This window comes from Capra hircus (genome assembly GCF_001704415.2).
Source record: "Capra hircus breed San Clemente chromosome X unlocalized genomic scaffold, ASM170441v1, whole genome shotgun sequence".
NCBI lineage: Eukaryota > Metazoa > Chordata > Mammalia > Artiodactyla > Bovidae > Capra > Capra hircus.
In genome coordinates this window covers 34,937,715-34,960,805 of record NW_017189517.1, presented here as the reverse complement: position 1 = coordinate 34,960,805, position 23,091 = coordinate 34,937,715, and the positions used below count along the sequence as shown (strand labels likewise).

The window sequence follows — 23,091 nt, the reverse complement described above, 5'->3', positions numbered from 1 at the left end:
TCCATATAAAGAGGCCTTTCAATGCAGATGTGCATAAGAGCGTGACCAGCCAGGAGGACTGATACCTTAACTACAACTCCCTTCAGAGACTGACATGCATTGGCTGTGCACTAATTCTGGTGTGGGACGGGCCGCTTTCCTATATGAGGCTTTCTGGCATGGGATGGGCCACTTTCCTATATGAGGCTTTCTGGCATGGGATGGGCAGCTTTTCTATATGAGGTTTACCATGAGGTCTTTGTAACTGCCTATGGTTGGGTCTGAAAAATCACACGTAGGTCTTTAGCCAGGAGCCAGACTCCTCAATTTCATCTCTTGATTTTTTAAGACCCAAATTAGAAACATAGGTCACTCCAACATGGACTTGGATGGGTTGGACTTTGAAGAGTTATGTCAAAATATAATTAGTATGAGGCTACAGTGGATCATGGTCATGATCAAAATTACTCCAAGTAGGATGATCAGGCCTGCCTGGAGGAGTGAGTCTAACCATCAGCCCCAACCACTGGGCTTCCCTGGTGGCTCAGACAGTTACCAAGCCAGGAATAGATGGCCCATAGCCCATCTGATCAAATTTAGAGAGCCAGAAGACTTTTTTCTTAAGTCTAGTGATAGACTGCTCTACCTTGCCAGTTTTAGTGATGTAGGTACGTCATGAAGTTCTGGCAATAGCAAGACCATTCTTTGGTTGGCCAGCAGGAAGTTGAAGACTAGGCTGTTAATCCAGTACTACTCAGGCCAGGTTGGTGAGGCTGGTCTGTTGTGCTTCCAAAGCTGAAGTGGTATCATTAATGACTTTAGCAGAGGTCAAGGACAAGTTGGGGCTTCCCTGGTAACTCAGCTGGTAAAGAATCTGCCTGCAATGCAAGAGACCCCAGTTCGATTCCTGGATCAGGACGATCCCATGGAGAAGGGATAGGCTACCCACTCCAGTATTCTTGTGCTTCCCAGGTGGCTCAGCTGGTAAAGAATCTGCTAGCATGTGGGAGACTTGGGTTTGATCCCTGGATTGGGAAGATCCCCTGGAGAAGGGAACAGTTACCCACTCCAGTATTCTAGCCAAGAATTCCATGGACTGTATAGTCTATGGGGTTGCAAAGAGTCAGACACAACTGAGCAACTTTCACTTTCACTTCACTTTCAAGGACAAGTTGCACACAACTTTTCCTAATGAATGGCCCTGACAGTGGGAAAGGTTTCCAGGAACATAAACATGAGCAGACTATTCTCCTGAGTAACCACGATCTACCTTGATTTCCACTCTTACTCTGTTTTACTGTGATGTGCTCAGTGGGAGAGGCTGTTTTGAATATTTAGAAGTCTCTTGTCCATGCCCCCATTATGTACATTGGTCAGAAAGTCAAAGGCCTGACTTTTACAAAAGAAATATCCCAAGGTGGGGTGCACATGGTGATGGGAGGGTAAAAGTCATTGATAATCATGGGAGTCAAACAGCCAGAAGTCCCTCCTGGCGGGTAGAGTCCTTGAGTGGAACTGCAAAATTTGTATAAGGTAGGGGAATGTATGGGGGAGAAGGCCACCACTGTTGATGTCAAAATAGCTCCAGTGGCAAATCCCAGTCTGTCTACAATGCAGGAGACCTGGGTTCAATCCCTGGATTGGGAAGATCCCCTGGAGAAGGAAATGGCAACCCACTCTAATACTATTGCCTGGAATATCCCATGGACAGAGGAGCCTGGAAGGCTACAGTCCATAGGGTCCCAAAGGGTCAGACACGACTGAGCGACTTCACTTTCACTTTCAGTTAATCCCAACTTAGGAAAAAGTTGACATCTGAAGAGGTGTGTTATTTCTGTAGCATCAGAGTCCAACTGTGGCAACACATCAGTGTAACAAGGTTGGGATATCTGAGGTACTAAGAATTTGCATGTTTAGAGAAATACCCATTTGTTGTATTCAGGGACACAGCAGACATTTATCTGCAGGGTTGGGTGATGGGTGACATGTCTACCAGTTTGTCAAATTGAGTGGTGGCTGTCTGAGACAAGTGTATCAATGAATCTGGTGAGGAGGAAGTCACGCAGGCTTTTCTATGAGAGAGACAGAAGAGAGGGTAGATACATACACCCTCTCTCTCCTGTACCCATGCTCAAAGATCCAAAGATGCTGCCCTCCTGTCCCCATTGACTTCTGTGTGGGCAGTCTCTCCTATATCATGAGCAAGGATAACATCTTATGTGCATGTTAAGATATGGAATGGGAAGAGATAATAGTGAATTTTAAGATTGGGAGAAGTTTTTTAATGGCTTTTTTGGCTCATTCTCCTTTACTATCTGTATTAGTTAGACTGATTAACTGATAGATGCAAGGGCTAGTTCTGTTCATTTTCCTGGAAAAGAAAACTGGTTTAAAACCCCCCTTTTCCCCTAATTTTATTCCATGGAATAGTGGTACATCATGCCATTAGAGCATGAAGGGAATCAAATGGATACTTAACCAAGTGGTCTTCTTAGTAAAGGGGGAAAATTAACTTAAATACATAATACTTTTTAACATTTGCTATACCATAGCATAAGATTATGGGAATAGGTTTGTGCATGATCTCTGAGGAGGTGGCAGTTCACCAAGGAATTTTGTTAGATTCAAGAATAGACAGGATTTGTATAAATTTCCTGAATAGAGAACTTTTACACTGAGGAAAAAGAGAAACTCCAAATGACTGCATAAAATTTAAGTAGGTGGGATATACGACAGAATTTCCTAGTCTAATGAGGTATAAAACATCAGAATGTTTCTTGTACACCCAAGCGCAACACAGAAATATCAGAAAGATCTGAGTCAAGTGGGTATAATTGAGCACTAGGTGCTCAGTTGCTCAGTCGTGTCCAACTCTTTGTGACCCTATGGATTGTAGTTCTCCATGCTCCTCTGTCCATGGGATTCTCCAGGCAAGAATACTGGAGTGAGGTGTCATTTCCTGCTCCAGGGGAATCTTCCTGACCCCAGGATTGAATCGGGGTCTCCTTCATTGAAGGTGGATTCTTTACCATTGGAGCCACCGAGGAAGCCCAGTGAGTGAAAATCTCAGTCGTGTCCAATTCTTTGCGACCCCTTGAACTATACAGTCCATGGAATTCTCCAGGCCAGAATACTGGAGTGGGTAGCCATCCCCTTCTCCAGGGGATCTTCCCAACCCAGGGATCAAACCCAGGTCTCCCACATTGCAGGCTGAGGAGAGCCACCAGGTAAGCCCAGAATTGGGCACTAACTCAGCAGTAATCCACGCACACTGTTAGCAAAGGTCATCTCGATGAATTCGAGTTTGTACTAGACTGTCCCACCCGCTTAACACCTTGAAACTACTTAAGCTCTCCATAACTTAGGCGCAGCCTTGTGAAAATGAGGTGGGAAGTCCAGTCAATTGAGATTAAATTTCAGTGATGTTAGTGAAATGGGTCCTTAGTAATTAAGTTGAACCATAAAAAAATAGTTACATTTGTTGTATCTGAGTTTACCTGGTATTAGGTGCTGAGTTTCTTGCACACCATGCTCACTGAGTGGTTTCAGTTTTAATAAAATTTATGTCAAATTATTGAAAACTAACTACATTAGGTTTTTTTGAAATAATTTACAATTAATTGGGACTTTTGTACAGCAGTATGATAATTTTTAAATGTGTAGTTGTGTGCAGTTTAAATTAAGAAAGCAATTCAATCTTTTGCTGTGATTCCATTTCTGTATCCATAAAATGAGGTTTCACTGCTTTCTAAGCTCTGGGGTTTTTAAATTGGAAGCACTTTGTGCTTCAGTCTCCACTATGACTTCATACTTCCCAATATAGCTGAATTTATACTTTTTATGTGATTGGATGTTTGGACACATGTGTATGTATTAATGTACATACCAAGTCAAAAATTTTGTAGGATTATTCTTTAATCTATATACATTTGTATATTAAAGTAAAAGTCTAGAAAACAAATATATATATATAAATAACAAATATATATAGGAGTGTATATATAAAAATTTCCTAAGTATTTCTTTATTCTTAAAAACAATTGATTTTCCATAGATAATGTGTTCATTTTGTTCAAAATAAATTAACATAAAAGGTATACAGTGAAAAATACCACCTTTCCACTGTGTCCATTAGCCACTGAGGTCTATACATTTGTAATGAGTACTCATGTTATTTTCTTATGAAAATTGAGCATCTTTTCATTTCTGTGAACTGTGTGTTTATATAATTTGCCCACTTTTCTACTGAATTGTTGGTGTTTTCATATTTCAGTGAGCTATTTCTATTTCAGCGAGATTGCCCTTTATCTGTGTATGTGTATATTTATGTGCCTCTGTGTTTATCAAAGGTCTTTTATGGCTTTGGGTTTTGAATAGGAAACACCTTCCCCACTGTAGGATTGTAAAATAATTCTCACATGTTTTATTCCAGTATATTAATAGTTTTGCTTTTTCATGTAAATATTATATCAATTTTTAATTCATCCTGGTATGGTTTGTGATATAAATTCTACTTTATTTTCTAGATGTCCTCACAAGTGTGCCCCAATATAATTTTCTGCTCTGATTTGTAATGCATTTTCATTATATACCAAATTCACATAATTATATGGACCTGTTTCTGGACTTCTCATACTCTTCCAGTGGTCTGCTTATTCAGATATGAGAACCAAACTATTTTAATGATTGACCTGTTATATTTTATCTGACACTGCTAGTGTCCCCTCATTTGTCTTTTTATTCTTCAGAATTTTTCTCAGTGTTAATTGCTTACTTATTTTTCCACATAAACATTAGTCACCTTGTCTTACAAATCTTATACATCTTATTCAGTTTGATGCTAAATATTTTATCTTTTTCTGCTATTATAAATTGCATATTTTCTTCCATTATGTTTTCTAACAGGTAGTTTTTGGTATATAAGAAAGCTATTGATTTCTTCATATTATTTTTATATACAGCTACCTTACTGAATTATTTTATTGACTATAATAATTTTTCATTTAATTAACTTGGATTTCCCATGCATATAAACATATTATTTACAAATAATTCATTTTGCCTCATTTTCCCCAGTTTTTATACCTCTAATTTCTTTTATTTAGCCATGTTGCTTAGTATGACCAATATAGTATTAAGGCATCCTTGTCTTATTTCTGCCTTCACTGGGAAGACATAAAATGATTCATTGAGCAATCAACCTTCTAGTTTTCAAATAGATTTAGATTTACTTTAATTTCCTGAAAGATGCATCTATTGTGAAAAGAGTAGATTATTAAGCTTGTTTTAAAGCAGAGTATGGCAGGGAGGTTAATATCCACCTCCTAATTGTTCTTAGTCACTCAGTTGTGTCCAACTCTTTGCAACCCCATGGACTGAACCCCACCAGGCTCCTCTGTCCACAGGGATTTTTCAGGCAAGAGTACTGGAGTGGGTTGCCATGCTCTCCTCCAGGGGATCTTTCCAGCCCAGGGATCGAACCCAGGTCTCCCACATTGCACGTGGATTCTTTACCATCTGAGCCACCAGGAAGCCAAAGATGTCCGTAACTCATCCCCAGAACCTGTGAATATGTTAGGTTATAAAAGTAAGTGAAATTAAGATTACAGGTGAAATTAAAGCTGCTGGTCAACTGGTTTTAAACTAGGGTAATTTTTCTGGTTGCTCTGAGTAGACCCAGTATAATCACAAGGGTCCTTTAAATGTGGAAGAGGGAGGCAGAAGAATCGGTGTCAGAGTGATGCAATGTTAGAAAAACTCATTCATCTGTCACTGACTGTGAAGATTGAAGAGAGCCATGAGCAGAGGGATGCTGGTCGCTCTCGAAGCTGGAGAAAGAAAATAAATGAAATCTCAACCCTCCAGAAAGTAACACAGCTCTCCCACCGAGACTTCCAGAATGTATGTAAGATTGTATTATTTTTTAGCCCACTAAGTTTGTGGTAATTTGTAAGAGCAGCATAAGAAACTAATAATCAGGTAACATTTTCTCCAAATAAAATTTTTCATGGAAACCCCAAATAAAACAGATAAAAACAGAGCTTTACTGATTAAAGAGGGGCTGTGACATGGGCATAAAGGAACCTCCAAGGGAATCTCTAGGATTGTAAGTAGAGTAGTTTGGAAGCTTGTATAAAGCAAGATATCCCAAGTTAGTAAAACTATATAAAGCCTCAGATCGTGACCTACTAACTGTATGTTCCACCGAAAATCCTGCCTATTGGAGCAGGATTAGGTTTTCTTTATTCCTTTAAAAAAAAAAAAAACTACTTAGGAAAACTTAGTGAGGCAAGACTTTAAATTCTCAGCAATGCCATTGTAACTAGAAATGGGTAAATAGATTAACAATCCTGTGGGCAGCTTCTTTTGCATGGAGTCTGCAGCAGAAGCTTGAAAGCAAAGTCTGTGGTTCTTTCTTACTCCTTCTTAGCTCTGACAGTAGGAAGTACCTATATAAAACGTAGCAAAGCTTTAAAACAGCAAACTCATGAATAGCTCATATTTAGGTTCAGAGGTAATGCTGTTTATTAGCAGCATGGTGAGCAGATTGACACAATATAGAAACTGTTCAGATTTTCAGCTCTAATTTTGTTAATGCATAAATGATTTGGGGCTTCACCGGTGGCCCAGTGGTAAAGATTCCACCGGCAGTGCAGGAAATGCAGGAGACATGCATTTGATCCCGGGGTCAGGGAGATCCCCTGGAAGTAGAAATGACAACCCACTCCAGGATTCTTGCCTGAATAATCCATGGACCAGGATAATCCTTGGTTGGCTGTGGTCTGTGGGGTCCCAAAGAGTCAGACATGACTGAGCGACTGATCACGCACACACGCACAAATGATTTGAAGGATATCTGTACCACTATTTCATCTTTATTTTCTTGACATGATTCATAACTAACTTTACAGGTATAAAGTTTCTTCTGCATGTCAACAGTTTTCTTCTTAGTAAATAAAAGCCTTTCTTACTTTTTAGCTTTTGACTTATCTTAGTGCTTTTAGTCTCAATAATAAATACTTCTTCCTTGTGTATGTAAATTCATCACTAACTTTCACAAAGGCTCACAAAAATTTGTCTCAGTTTGCAATATAAAGTTAGTTATTCGAGGGCTCTTTTTGAAGGAAACATAACTAAATATGTTGTATTTTTCAGGGTGATGATGGAATTCCAGGGCCACCAGGACCAAAAGGGATCAGAGTAAGTGATATTTGCTGTATCACTTGTTTTGTTGGTCAAACGAAGAAGCTGCTGAAGTGTTATAAGGCAACTGGAAAAAGACTCATATAGAAATTCAGGAAGAGAAGTGAAATCTTTTAAAGTTTCAGAGTGTATATGTCTATAATTAGCCTTTCTTTAGTATTTTGATAGTTGTCTTTATATATCCAGATGTCTATTTAAACTAATATAAGAAGATTTAAAAGTAGCTTATGGTTGAGAAATGTGAAAGTGTTGAATTTCAATAATTTTTCAAATTCTTAAAAATATACATCACATAAGTGGTTTAAAGCAGAACTACCCAACCAGGGTGATCATCTCAGAGTTCAGAGAACTGATCACCTCAGGTCACGTACCCTCCCTGGGAACCAGGTACAAATAATACAATTGTATTTGTGTGTCTTGAAGAGAATAAGTTTGGGAAGCCTCTAGTTGAAGCTGTTATGTTACAGAATAACTATTTTTGAAAAAGGAGGCCAGTTTCATAAAGTTTTACTGCCTATACCACCATGTAACTACATTATAGCAAAATATTTAAAAAAAGAATAACTATTTTTGGAAGAATACAGTATTTTATCAGTTCTGAGATGTATGATTTTTCAAGTTTTAATGTTCTGGAATTCAAGATGTGTTTGAAAATTTAAGTGCACATTTAGTGTAATTTTTCTGAAGAGCTTTTAAGTAGACATATACTTTTCAGTGTGTTTTAGATTGGGAGGAAACTAGTTTATAAATAGTACTGGCTTTTGGAAAATCAGATTTAACTTTTCTGAGCCTTACTTTCTTCATTTGTTATATTAGAAAGTCAAACAAGACAATCTCCATGGTCTCTTTTAGCCCTGTAATTCTGTGTTCATAGATTGACAAGGTCCCTGAATTTGAATATAGAATATATGGGTGGTGGCTTAGCATATTTATGTGTATTACAAAGAAAAACATTCTGATTCTCTGATCTCCAGAAATTTAGATGTATACATTTTACATAAATATTTAAAATATTCTGTTTGCTATATACATCTTCACAACATGTAGCTTGCCTTATGTGCTACTTTTGGCTAGTATAGGTAGATCAGTGGAAAAGCAGGGAAGAAACTCAAAACCCTTAACATTGTTTAAGCAGACATGCTTCTGTGTTTTTCCATCATAATTGAATATCAATATACTATTAAAGCTGTTCATAATAATCATAACATATATCTTAATAGCTATAGCTACCATTAACTATGTCCTAAATACTGCTGAGACTAAAAAAATCTGTCCACTCTACTTTCAAGTGTCTGAGAGTGCTTAGAACTTGGTGGCCTGATAGTTCCTGCATCCTCAGGTCTCAGCTCACAGGCAGCTGTTGGCATGCAGATTTTAAAAGACTTATTATGGAAAATTTAAAGCACAAATACACAAATCTAAAGCACAAATACACACATTTACAGAGAATATATTAACATTACAATGACACCCCCCATGAAGTTATTACTTGGCTTCAAAAACTATCAACATTTTGACAGCTTTGTTTCTATACTTCACCACTGTTGCCTGTAATATTTTAAAGTAAATCCCTTAGATCATCATTCCACCAGTGAATATTATGTTTCTTGAACTGATTACCACATTGTGCCATTATTACACCTCAAAAACTTAGCAAAAACTTTTCAATATCCTTTAAAACTCAGTCCATATTCAGATTTTCTCAGTTGTCCCAAAGATTTCTTTTTGCAATTGGTTTGTTCAAACCAAGATCCAGGCAAGTTCCACATATTGCATTTGCTTGATGTATTTTTTAAGCCCCCTTTTTTATGCCATTGAAGAAACTGGATCATGGTGTTGTACTGTGTTCCACAATCTGGATCTGCTTGACTGTTTCCTCATGATGTCATTTAACTTATTTCTCTGCCCCCCATGTTTCCTGCAACTTTGAGGTTGCCTTAGAAGAGGCACTAGAGAACTTTCTAGGAATAAAGAAAAACCTGTACATTTAAGATGTGTGCATTTTATTATATATAAACTATACTGATAAAAAATGAAAGAAAATTGAAAAACAATACTTTATAGGTAGTGCTGTATATTTTCTATTGAATTACATCTCATGGAACAAACGTCTGTCTATCCCACTTTTTTGATGCTAGATTTAGTCAATGGTCTCAAATGTATGAGCCTGATTCTGCCACCAAAATTTCCCTATCAACTTTCACATAGTGGTTTAGCATCCATCCATGATCATTGGTTAGATCCAAGTTTTTGTTTTTTGTTTTCTGTTTTTGTTTTTTATTTTTTAATTTGGAGTTGCAAAATGATAAGTTTTAAAAGTCTACCAGTCCTTCATTGAATAGCTTGAATTCTAATTTACTAACTTGAATTCTAATTTATCAGCTGAATTCTAGTGGAGTAATGAGTTTGTATACTGGCAACTTTGAGTGATGATCAAGGAAGGTTTTTTTAATTTATCATTGCTGCTGCTGCTGCTAAGTTGCTTCAGTCGTGTCCGACTCTGTGCGACCCCATAGACGGCAGCCCACCAGACTCCCCCATCCCTGGGATTCTCCAGGCAAGAATACTGGAGTGGGTTGCCATGTCCTTCTCCAATGCATGAAAGTGAAAAATGAAAGTGAAGTCGCTCAGTCGTATCCAGCTCTTAGCGAAACATGTAATTTCTGTGTTTCAATCACTTGTACTCATTATTCTTTTTGAAGCTCAAATTATTTCATCTTTGTCTGTGGGAGCCTCTTCAAGTTGGCCCCTGTGATTTGTCCTATTGACAAAACCCTATTGATCTTTGATAATTTCTTTGCTTTTCGACATAAGACCCTTCAGGCTGAACTTATGCATGTCCTCTCTAGATCTGGAATTGACCATGTCTCTGATTACAGATTCTTTCAGTGATTTAGATTCCACGGTCTGAATATAAGGAGTGTTCATTGCTACTAGTTTTGTCACTATTTTGATGTATTTTAAGTGGACAGAGTTAAGAAATATGTATTTTTTAAAAGAGAAAAAATATCATGAGTTCATATTATTATTTCCAATTGAACTTTAGTATAATTTTTTTATACTTGTTCTCTCCCCCTGCCACCTTTCTCTCTCTAACCTGAAAATCTTCATTTCCCAATTATATTAATATAATTAATTCCTTTGTCCTACAGTATAGCTATAATGACTTCAAAATAACAATATACAAATAAACAAAATAAACATTTCAATTTTAAAAGCAATAGTAGAAAACTGCCACTAATTATTTCTTTGCTGAATTGACTCATCTCAGTCAAAAGTAGTTTTCTTCTATGAATGGTCACTGTCCACAGTTTGATGTACATTAGGTTCATTGGTTCCAGCTTGCTTTTAATTCTTGATGATTTCCTTTTTACCTTTTTTTAAACATTTTCATTATTTAAAACAAGTGCATTGTTCTATAAGACTAGGTATAGTCAGAGATGCTTCCCATCCTTCTTTACCATCTCCCCATTCTCTTTCCTCTTTCCCTCAGAGGTAATCATTTTTCATTTTCTGTTTATCTTTTCATTGTTTAATATCACTACCTTTGTTATAAAAAGGTAGTATATTATATACACTACTTAAGCTTTGTTTCTTTTACTTAACATTCTATCCTGGAGATCAGTATGTATTTCAGTGTACAGAGACCTTCCGCATTCTTTTTTAAAGCTGCATGGTTTTTTATTATGCAGATATACCATAGTTTATTTATTTATGTCCCTATTTGTTCTCTGGAGAAGGAAATGGCAGCCCACTCCAGTATTCTTGCCTGGACAATTCCATGAACAGAGGAGCCTGGTGGGCTACAGTCCATGGGGTCACAAAGAGTCAGATGTGACTGAGCGACTGAATTGAACTAAGGACAATTAAAACAACTCACTCAAATAGGAGTATCTTCTATAGGTTTCTATAAAAGAGATTTTAAACATGTATAGTTCTTTCTATAGTTTTAAAAAAGAATGAGTGGTAATAATCAATGACACATTTTGTCCGTTGCTGTCTAAATGTAGTTTTCTTAATTCCCTTAGGTTGGATATTATTTTATTGTCATTGGTTGTTATTTGGCTATTTGTTTCTTTTTATAGGGTCCTCCTGGACTTCCTGGATTTCCAGGGACACCAGGTCTTCCTGTAAGTAGAATTTGGCTTCTTATTTTTAAAATCTCTTAAAACAGTAATCTAAGAAATATTATACATGTGTTATATCCCCTTTCAAAGGGAATGCCAGGCCATGATGGGGCCCCAGGACCTCAAGGTATCCCTGGATGCAATGGAACCAAGGTGAGATTTATTTGACTTAATCTTAGGCGATATGCTTGAAAATAATGGACTTAAACATTTCAAGAAATCAATATCGAGAATGTCAAAGAGGAGATATAGTAGCTTCATGTCTAGGACAGACATAGAGTATGTTCTGAGTTAGCATTTTCAATATACTGAAATATCAGTAATTCTTTAAGCCTGTATAATTAGTTGGGATATTGCATTGAGTTGACTATTACCTACCAAATCCCTTTTGTGTTTTAGTGTTAAGGAGAATGAGAGTTTTTGCCATACATTGACATGAATCAGCCATGGGTGTACATGTGTTCCACATCCTGAACCCTCCTCCTATCTCCCTCTCCATCCCATCCCTCAGGGTCATCCCAGTGCACCAGCCCTGAACACCCTGTTTCATGCATCAAACCTGGACTGGCAATCTATCTCACATATGATAGTATACATGTTTCAGTGAATGAAATGAGAGTTAAATGAGAGTGAAAAAGGAATTAGGATATATCAGTTCAGTTCAGTCGCTCAGTCATGTCCGACTCTTTGTGACCCCATGAATTGCAGCACGCCAGGCCTCCCTGTCCATCACCAACTCCCGGAGTTCACTCAAACTCACGTCCATTGAGTCGGTGATGCCATCCAGCCATCTCATCCTCTGTCATCCCCTTCTCCTCCTGCCCCCAACCCCTCCCAGCATCAGAGTCTTTTCCAATGAGTCAACTCTTCGCATGAGGTGGCCAGAGTACTGGAGTTTCAGCTTTAGCATCATTCCTTCCAAAGAAATCCCAGGGCTGATCTCCTTTAGAATGGACTGGTTGGATCTCCTTGCAGTCCAAGGGACTCTCAAGAGTCTTCTCCAACACCACAGTATATGTTTGTACATATGAGCACACATATGTATGTATGTGTATATATACACACATACACACATCTATATTATCAGTTGTTAAGAGTAATACTTATGAATGTTATTCATTAACTTTGCTTTTTTTTAAACTAGGTACACTTAAAATTTTCAAATCTTTCATATTCTTAAACCTTTTTTATCTTACCTAATAACTTCCTGAAGAAAAATCCTAAGAATCTATATATAATACACCACATCAGTTTTTACTGTGAACTGTTAGTATGAACCCTGAAACTTCTCCATCATAGAAAATAATGAATTTAACAAGTGAGAAAATAAAGTGTCGTATGCTGCAAACATTGTTTCCTGGCCCTCTTTTCTTTAGTCAAGACTAAATCCAACTATTTGGATTAAGTATAAAGTGAGAGCAAGAAAAAAAGAGAGGAAAATTTGCTCTTTTTAAAAGCTTACAAGTATTTGTTTCCATTTCTTATTCTCTCACTTTTCTCCTTATATAGGTTAATGAAATACTGTTTTCTGTGTATCCTTTTGATATTTCAATATTGCATATAATACTCTGTGAAACTATTCTAAAATACCATAGATCTTTCTAATTAATGACTTTTGTCATATTTTATATTAGGGCATAATATTTAAAATAACTTGAACAAACTATTTTGTGTTATGTAGGCCATCACATTTTATGATAATCATTGTAGTGTATACTTATAGGCAGTAAAGTAATTGTTACCTTCAATATTTCTCCGAGTCAGTGTCATCCTTGCCACTAATAATAATAATATTCTGATTTGGGATTTGTGAGGCTTACTTGTGTTTTTCATTTTTGCTTGGGGCAACCTTACAGTGATAGGACCAACATGGAGTTAGCTTGCATGCCATATTGCATGTTAAAACACACTACATTCATGTGCCTATTCTGGTAATTTGATTGTTTTTTGCTAGCATGTCTTGAGCAACAAACAGACTACTAGCCAAAGTTTTAAGACCAGATATGTCTACAGTGAGTATAGTATGCTATGTGATTAAAGGGGTCTTTTTCTTTTATTGCTAAAGCAACACTTTAGCAGATCTCATGATTAGTTTGCATTTGAGTCCCCTCCAATTATGTAAACAACAAAATTTTTTAAAAACATTATGTGCATCTGCAGATTAAATAGAATCTTATATTTCTAACTATGTAACTGGGCTTCCCTTGTGGATCAGCTGGTAAAGAGTCCGCCTGCAATGCGGGAGACCAGGGTTCGATCCTTGGGTTGGGAAGATCCCCTAGAGAAGGGAAAGGCTACCCACTCCAGAATACTGGCCTGAAAAAAGCATTATGTGTACCTCCAGATTAAATGGATTCTTGTATTTCTAACTATGTAACTAATTGAATGAACCCTAGAGATGGAGTCAAAACATATGGATTCTTTTGCTCTCTGTTTTCTAAACTCGATGTACAGGCCACTTCCTTTCTGCCTGGGCTAATTTTTTCCATGTGTAAAATGTGGTGGAGAAGGGGATATTGGACAATAAGTCAAAGGTACATAGCTGTATCATGTACTCTTTTAAGCCTCTGACAAGGATGTTTCTAGAAGTACTATAGCACATGGTTATTTGAAAGGAGGTTGCATTGGGGTTCTTCTACAGCCATTTTAGCTTTTGTTTTCTAAACCAAATGTCCATATTAATACTTTACAATAGGGAATGAGAAAGACTGGATGCCTAGAGAACAAAATGACCTGCAATTGCTAAAACTATTGCTATGATTATACTCTTGGTGATATTAATGGCATTCTTTCTAACCATCTTTTCCTCTTTACAAAAATAATTTGAAATAGTTTACAATAAAAGAAAAAAGCAATGGGGCAGTTAAAATATGAATCCATATAATACATGGGCAGGAAATTGGGGCAGATCATTAACTATTAAATGTGATGATAGCCAAGAATCTGTGATATGATTCTCTCAAAATGGATTTGTCAGAAGAAAATGACTAAAGTAGAAGATTTTTTTTTCCTTTATTTCTGATTGGGATTCATGAGTGGAGATAAAAGTATCTTAGAAGGCTGAATTGATATGGATAGTTGGTATAAGGTAATTGAAAAGTGAAGGCTTATGAATTTTTGACAATCTGGCATGTTTCAAAATGACTTGCAGAAATTTTTTCAGTAAGTCATTGTTGGTATAATGATGCTTTGTTTTTTTGTTCCTCCATGCTTTTTATTTTTAACTCCTTCTAGGGAGAACGTGGATTTCCAGGCAGTCCCGGTTTTCCTGGTTTACAGGGTCCTCCAGTAAGTTATAAAATTCGGAATTATAACAAACCCAGGAATTAATGTAAGCAGAAGTGTACAAAGTGAACTCAGTGCATTTGTATGGAACAAAATAGTACTTTTCAAAGTAATAAAGTAAAAGGATTAAAAAAAAAGAAATTAGTAGTACATAGAGCTTTCTGCTGGGTAAAAGCAAAGATTCTGTAGTGCATATTTAATATAAATGTCATCTCTAAGTATCTTAAGGTACCCTTTCCTCAGAATGATCTTATAGAATCTATTCAATTTTGCTTGCTCCTTCCCCTCTCATTCATATAATTCCTTTTCTTTTTAATAATAGGGACCCCCTGGGATCCCAGGTATGAAGGTAAGTATCTCATGTTGGAAAGGTAAGCATTTTACAGTATTTGGAAAGCCTGCATCTTCAGTCAGATAATGTCTCTGAATTCTGTCTTAAAATGGATGCTTCTAGAAGTTGCACAGGTGCACATTTATGAGCTCTCCTTAACTATTCTCCTTTGTTCTTGTGGCTTTAAGTACCTTTTATGGGCTGATATGCTTGTAAATGTGTATATCAGCCCCACAGTTCTTTTTGATACCTTCCTTGTTACATTTTGATTCAGTTGACCACCTGCTCCCTCTGGAAATATTCTTTCCCTCTGGCTTCTGCAAGGGAATATTCTGGGAATATTCTTTCCCTTTTCCTAATCTTTCTTCTGCATCTCCAGTCATTCTGCAGTCTTCTATGCAAGCTCATGTTATTCTATCTAGCAGGCATCAAGACACAGTCCTGATCCCTTCTTCCCTTCTATACCTAGAAATATCATTAATGCTCTTGGTATTGATTGCTGTCTAGTTATGGAACACCTACATTTCTATCTCTAAAACAGAATTTTCTTCTGAGTTATATGCATGCATTAAATTGCTTCCCTGACATCCCCCTGACTTATCTCCCAGACATTCAAATTAATGTCCTCAGAGTTAACCCAGATCCCCAAATAAACCTTTTCCTCCTTCTGTTTTCCTCATCTCTAAAATTTGTATCACTATATACCATGTACACTTTTACATGTACCAAAACCTGAGAGTTAGTATTTGCATTTTCTACTCCTTCACACATCTCCTCATTGCATACTGTCTCTAAATACTGTTAATTTTGCCTGTAAGTATATATATTAAAATTCATCTACTTTTTCATTTCCACTGCCAGCATACTAACCATAATGCCTCATCTGGATTAGTGTAGTAGCCTCTTAACTAGTTTCTTTTTTGTCCCCCGCACCTCCCAGCATGATTTATTCTATACAAAGCAGCCAAGAATGATCTTTTAAAAATATAAATCAGTAATTTAAATGTCTCCTTATAAACCTTCAAGGGTTTCCCATTGCATCCAAGATAAAGTCCACATTTTTTTCTATGGCCTGTAAGATCTGCATATTCTGGTCCTCGCCCCACATTTCCAGCCTCATCCCTAAGCTGCTTTTCATTGGGCTCCCTGATCACACCAGTCTGCATTAAGTTGTTTGAATGTGCCAGATTCTTCCCTTTCTGGGTCCTTTGTTCATGCTGCTTACATTGCCTAATGCTCTTCCCCCATCTTCACCTGGCTGACTCATGATCCTTTAGATTTCAGCCTGAATGTTGCCTTCATAGATTGCCCTTCTTTACTGCCCAAACAAATTTTCTCCACTATTTTCTTTTTTTTAAATTGAAATATATTTGACATATAACATTGTGTAAATTTAAGGTGTACATGTTAATTTGATAAGTTTATATATTGTAATATGATCTCCATTATAACAATAGTTAGCCCCTCTAGGACATCACATAATTATCATTTCTGTGATTGTTCTCCACCATTTCTTTATCATGTGCCATATAGTTTTCCTTTATAGTCCTAAACAGAAAATTTTATCATCTTATTTGTTTACATGTTATGATATGAATTTCTCCAGTATATTATTAGCACAGTGAGAACAGGTGTCTTGTTTTATCTTCTTTGCTACAAAGCATCCAAAGCCTAACACAATTCTTGGCAAATATTAATATTTAATGTTTTTTGTGAATGAGTAACCAAAGGTATGACAGGTTCTCAACAAATTGACTGTACTTCCATGTACTCTACCCACTTCCTCATTTTCCTTTGAAGAGTAAATGTATTCATTTAACTACTGAGGTTGCCGCAGTCTTTGAGGACACTTATGTGACAAGTTGAATGCTTAGTTCATTTTTTTGTATTCTGGCCAGCTTTCCCGTATCGTAAGTATTACTTACAATCGCCACTTATGGTTTCTTTCAGGGGGAACCGGGTAGTATAATCATGTCATCTCTGCCAGGACCAAAGGGTAATCCAGGATATCCAGGTCCTCCTGGCATTCAAGTAAGCATCTGCTGACTTTCTACTTGGCCCTATTGATTAAATCAGATCAAGCATCACTTTTTTTTAATCCTCAGCCTTTAGTATTCTCTATTTTCATTATAGAAATTATCATCTGAGGTTTGATAGATATGGCAGGTATGTTGTATGTGAAAATAAAAGCAGTCTTGACCAGGGAGCTTTTTAAGAAGTGTGGCTTGTTCTTTTACCTTTCAAATTCAGTTTCCACGGAAATTTTTGTTTCAGAGTTTTACAGCAGAAACAGCCTTCTATATAGTCTTATTTCTGTGCTGTGGAGATCAATAGGGTAGTAGAGGTAAATGGTCTGATTAAAAATTGCAGGTTTCCCATTCAAGGTATTTGAAGAATTCATTTATAACATTATCAGTTACGCATAATGTATGACCATACTTTGAAGGCTGAAAGAATAAAATATATGTATAGTGAACATCAAGTGTGATCTAATTTTTTCTAAAGAATTGTCATGTCAGCCTACACATAACATACATAGAGATGACAACAACTTTTGAGGATTTATAGACTAGGGAATTAATTTTTTAAGGTTTATATTTCATGAGGATTGCTCCCTTTGCCAAAAATAAAAACCAGTTCTTTCTAATATTTGATCACTAAGATACAATGTCAGGGACTTTTTTCATTAATCACCTTAATACATACTTGATATTACCCATCCATATGTTCTTAAGTATTACCAATCTTTTCTAAATTTTACATGCAAAGTATATGTAGGTTATAAAGCATAATGACCAAATGAGCACTAATGAACCCAATACAGTATTTAAAAACTAGAACATTGTAATTTTCAATCAACCTTTCTTGGCAGTCACATCCTTCTGCATTCTCCCAAGATGTAGCTACCATCCTGGGTTTTCCATTTCTTCTTAAAAATAGTTTTATTACATGCACATATATCATTAAACAAGAGTATTTAGTTTTTAAAGTAATATGAAATGTATGTGTAGTTTTCTGCAACTTTTTCTATTTGATATGTTAAGATTCACCCATATTATTGTGTATGACCATAGTTCATTCAGTTTCACTTCCATGTTATAGTCCATTGTTTGATATACTAGAATTTGTTTCTCTGATCTCCTGTTGTTGGATATTTGGGTTGTTTTGAGATTTTTTAAATTATACAATAATCCATAATTTATATCTAGATATAAAATTGCTAGATTTCAAGGCAGTCAAATTTTCAGCTTATTAAGATGCCTAATTTTGCTCCACAACCATTACATCATTCCTTTATCTTTTGTCCCAGTTTTTCTCACATCCCTCTTTGTGTTTAATTTTATATATTTTTATTTTATAATTAGAGAAGCCACCTTGAAACTAGTAGGCTTTCCCTTCCCATTTCTAGCATAAAAGCTCCACTAATTGCCCATCTTTATTGCTTCATATTTTATTTTATTTTATTTTTTTAATATAAATTTATTTAGTTTAATTGGAGGTTAATTACTTTACAATATTGTACATACATCAACATGAATCCACCACGGGTATACACGTGTTCCCCATCCTGAACCCGCCTCCCTCCCTGTACCATCCCTCTGGGTCATCCCAGTGCACCAGCCCCAAGCATCCAGTATCATGCATCGACCCTGGACTGGCGATTCGTTTTAAAACTTCCTTACTATACATTTGTCCCATATTTATTGTATACCACTGTAAAACATAAGTTGTCTAAAAACTGCATTCATTCTGTTTAGTTGAATTTCTTTATAGTCATTCAATCCTTTTATTCTTTTTTTTTTTTTACTTTATTTTACTTTACAATACTCTATTGGTTTTGCCATACATCAACATGAATCCTTTTATTCTTCTGCATTTTAAAAGTCTGCTTATAGTACTTCAGAATTATAGAATTGTAGAACAGAATTCTGGCAACTAAACTTAAATTTCACCCATTTAGTTCTTCCTACACGTTTTTTCTTATCCTTTTCTTTACTTTCTTTATAACAGGGCCCAGCTGGTCCCCCTGGTATGCCAGGGCCAATTGGTCCCCCAGGACCACCAGGTTTGATGGTGAGCTTGCTTCTGTGATTTCATTTCTCCTCCTTTTCTTTCATTTTACAAATATTAATATTATTTGTATTACTTGAAAGTATAATGAATTTGATCTATAGTTTTCTTAAATTTTCTTATATAGGAGATTCTATAGTGTTATGGTGAATAATATATGTGCTAAATAATAGCTCCATTTTATAGATGGAAAGAATGAGGTACACAAAAGGGAAGATTTAAAATAAAGTGTCTTGGTGATTAACTCTTGATGTGTCAGATTTGAAGTCACTTCTGGGGCCATCTTATGAAGACTTCTAAGCCAATTCTTAAGTCACTTGATGAAACATGTTTCTTCAAGATGCAGTTTTCTGTTTAAAAGGAATAAAAATAGATATTCACACACACACAAAATCGGCTCTCATTTCTTAAGGACCTGTGACAGAACAGGAGGATTGGTGAGGGTAGTGAATCACTGAAATGGGATAAGGATCTTTATTCCCCAGGAAAGAAGCAGAAACTTAGAAAGACCCTGAATGTGCAACCAGTTCTCTTACTTTATTACCTGTATTGTCGCTTATATTTCTACTCTAATAAATTGTAAGTACTTTTACCCCGGAAATACTTAAATTTCATTTAAGTCGTATTTTAAACTGAGAACTTTACTGTTGCCCTGTTAAAAGGGCAAGAAAATTGTACTTCAAAGTAATTTCTCATGTGCCATTCTACCTCTCATCTATCATATATTTAAATGACAGTTTTCATTATACCTTTATAGATTATACATTTTTGCTTGTGACCATTGGTCCTCTATTCATGAATGAATGGAATAACAAAATAATGTTTGATAAATACTAGAAGATCTACCAGAAAAAGATTGTAATTTCTGCTTTGTTAGGAATCTTTAGGAGAGGATTAGAAAACCTCTTTGTTTAGTTTGTTTTAGTTGTAAATATCTTGCAAAACATGAGACTCTGGAGCAGGGCACTTTTTCCAAACTCTTACAACTTTGGCCTACCCTAGGTGTATTGCTACACCTTGAATTTCCTTAATTCTTGTGACCACATAGCACATTCAGTCTGTTCTTAATGTCCCTGCAATTAACCTTGATTCAAAGGATGAAGCAAAGTCTTAGAAATGCTACCAAGGTATAATATGTAAATAAACAGATCAGTTGATATCAGGAGGTGATATCCCTGGACAGACAAATGCCAATTTAACTTTTCAAACCTTAAAACATTCTCAAATATACAAAGATCATATAAAATCAAATTGCACTAAAAAAGTAAACGCATGCCTTTTAGAACTGGACAGTTAATTGTCTAATGGTACCTGAGTTTAACCCATAATTCTGACATGATAAGTTTGATATTTGTTGAGATTAATTTTTGTTTGGCATGAGTGCTACCCCATGGCCTCTACCCATCCTTCTATTTCTTCCCTCACCCATTTGTAGCCTCTCAAGAGAAGTCACCACTATTGCCTAGTTTCTTTTAAATATGTGTCTAGTTTCAATTTAAATATGTGTCTCTGACGAGAAAACAATGAGAAAAAAAAACTCAGGAAATATTATTTTAAAGGACTTTTTCCAGTCCTTACTTCTATGAAACCAACTTATTTTTAATATACTCATCAATACAACTCTTTTATCCTTTTTCTGTGTCTTTCACTCCTAGGGCCCTCCTGGCCCACCAGGACTTCCAGGACCAAAGGTAATTTTCTTTCTTCTTTTAGCATCTTATATTTGGTGTGGATTTTGTTGTTGTTGTTGTTATTGTCAACGAGGTTTTTTTATTTAATTTGTTTATTTTTTAATTGGAGGAAAATTGCTTTACAATGTTGTGTTGGTTTCTGCCATAGTCAATGAGGTTTTAAATTCAAATCTCTCTCTTCAGGGGAATATGGGATTAAATTTCCAGGGACCCAAGGGTGAGAAGGTGAGTAGAGAAAAAAGTTGATTATTCAACCCTCAGTTTTTTTCTTTCACCGTCATTTGAACTTGTCTTTTTGCTTCTTGCAACTAAATTAGTTTGCATGTTATAGTATATTATTGTCTGTTTAAACTATGAAATATTACTTACTTATTTTATCTTGCAAACAGGGTGAGCAAGGTCTTCAGGGCCCCCCTGGGCCACCTGGGCAGATCAGTGAACAAAAAAGACCAATCGACGTAGAGTTTCAGAAAGGAGATCAGGTGAGTATGTAGGGAGGAAATCAATGAATATCTTGCTATGAAAGTGGCATTCCATTAAAATGCAGTACAAGCTGGAATAAGGTTTTTTGTGGTAGTCTTTTTGAAATAACAAGGGTTAGAGATAATTAAAATTTTAAAATATCTTGACTGAGATATACTCTATTTACTGTAAAATTCACCCATTTAAAGTGTACAATTACATCTATTTAATATATTCACAAGATAGTCAAACAATCACTGCAGTCTGATTTTAGAATATTTGCATGAGCCCCCTGAACAAAACCCCACACCTATTAGTTATCACTTAATATTTTTCCCTAAACTTTCAAGCCCTGAAAGTTTAATTAAATGAAACCACTAATTTAATTCTTGGCTCCAAAGATTTGCCTATTTTTGGACCTTTTATATAAATGGAATCATATAATATATGATATTCTCTGGTTTCTTTTTTATTATAATCTTTTCAAGTTCATCTATGTTGTAGTGTGTATTAGTACTTTGTTCCTTTTTATGGCTGAGTTAATAGTCCTTGGCATGTATATTCCCGATTTTGTGTATTAATTCATCAGTTGACGGACACTTGACTTTTTTCCCATTTTTGGCTATTATGAATAATGCCTTTATGTACAAAATTAAGTCATTGTAAGATTGTCACTGTTTTAGATGACCATGTTTTCTATATTTCACTATTTAGGGAGAAAGATGGTATTACTGATAAATTGCTTCTCTTCGCCAGCACATATACTAAAATTGGAATGATACAGAGAAGATTAGCATGGCCCCTACACAAGGATATCATGCAAATTCATGAAGTGTTCCATATTTGCCGGGGGCGGGGGTGCCTTTCCAGGTGGCACTAGTGGTGAAGAACTTGCCTGCTAATATAGGAGGTGTAAGAGATACTGGCTTGATCCTCGGGTTGGGAAGATGCCCTTGGCAACCCACTACAGTGTTCATACCTGGAGAATCCCAGGGACAGAGGAGCCTGGCAGGCTACAGTCCATGGGGTCGCAAAGAGTTAGACAGGACTGAAGCGACTTAGCATACATGCAGTAGAGTAGATGAGGGGATCAAATTATATGATTACAAAATATTTTATAAGAATAAAAAAATCATTAGTACTTTACTTTGAAGTGCTTTCTTGCTCTTTACCTCAAAACTTGGCTTGTACATACACTAAAAATTAACTGAAATAAGCAAAGATGGGCCTAGATTTTTTTTGCCTAGTAGAGTTCAACTTTGAATTTGAAACATCTTTGATTATAGTACATGAGTCTGTAGTTCACCTAGTTAAAATTGTTCCTAACAGTACTAACAATTTTAATATTGCTTTCCTTTTCCCTGCCACTGCATAGGGACTTCCTGGTGACCGAGGGCCTCCTGGACCCCCAGGGATACGTGGTCCTCCAGTAAGTAACCTAAAATTCTTTAGCATCATTTAATGTAGATTGATAATCTCACATAGTACTGCATGAACCAATGTAAAATTACTTTTGTCTGTATAGGGTCCTCCAGGTGGTGTGAAAGGTGAGAAGGGTGAGCAAGGAGAGCCTGGCAAAAGAGTAAGTGTTATGGCTTCTAATAAATTTTACAAAAATTTTCAAACATGTCTTTGTGCACATACTCATGCACTGTGCATGTGTGTAATTTTATTTTTTCCTCTTAAATTCTGCCTTCATTCCCTCAAAATGGCATGAATGACATATTTATTTATTTATTATAACATTAAAGTCTAGAAAGTCTACTGAAGAGAGTCCCAGGCTGGAAGAAAGCTTGTTATATCCTTTAACCTTGCATTTCTAAATAACAAAATTATATTATTATATTTCCTTGAATCCTAAATAGGGTAAACCAGGCAAAGATGGAGAGAATGGCCAACCAGGAATTCCAGTGAGTATTTAAAATCCACCCTGTCCTCTAAA

General features: G+C 36.1%; 1 protein-coding gene across 4 annotated transcripts in view; it reads left to right on the top strand.

Moving 5' to 3' along the window:
* The window catches only part of COL4A5 (collagen type IV alpha 5 chain), a 254,630-nt gene that overhangs the window by 134,876 nt on the left and 96,663 nt on the right, over positions 1 to 23,091 (top strand). For all 4 annotated transcript variants that reach the window (XM_005700226.2, XM_005700225.3, XM_018044170.1 and 1 more), the window contains exons 4-16: positions 7,135 to 7,179; positions 11,268 to 11,312; positions 11,400 to 11,462; positions 14,544 to 14,597; positions 14,917 to 14,943; positions 16,876 to 16,956; positions 18,937 to 18,999; positions 20,652 to 20,687; positions 20,871 to 20,912; positions 21,077 to 21,169; positions 22,525 to 22,578; positions 22,675 to 22,731; positions 23,015 to 23,059. In XM_005700226.2, the coding sequence (XP_005700283.1) occupies positions 7,135 to 7,179; positions 11,268 to 11,312; positions 11,400 to 11,462; positions 14,544 to 14,597; positions 14,917 to 14,943; positions 16,876 to 16,956; positions 18,937 to 18,999; positions 20,652 to 20,687; positions 20,871 to 20,912; positions 21,077 to 21,169; positions 22,525 to 22,578; positions 22,675 to 22,731; positions 23,015 to 23,059 (705 nt within the window). The remainder of the gene's footprint in view (positions 1 to 7,134; positions 7,180 to 11,267; positions 11,313 to 11,399; positions 11,463 to 14,543; positions 14,598 to 14,916; positions 14,944 to 16,875; positions 16,957 to 18,936; positions 19,000 to 20,651; positions 20,688 to 20,870; positions 20,913 to 21,076; positions 21,170 to 22,524; positions 22,579 to 22,674; positions 22,732 to 23,014; positions 23,060 to 23,091) is intronic.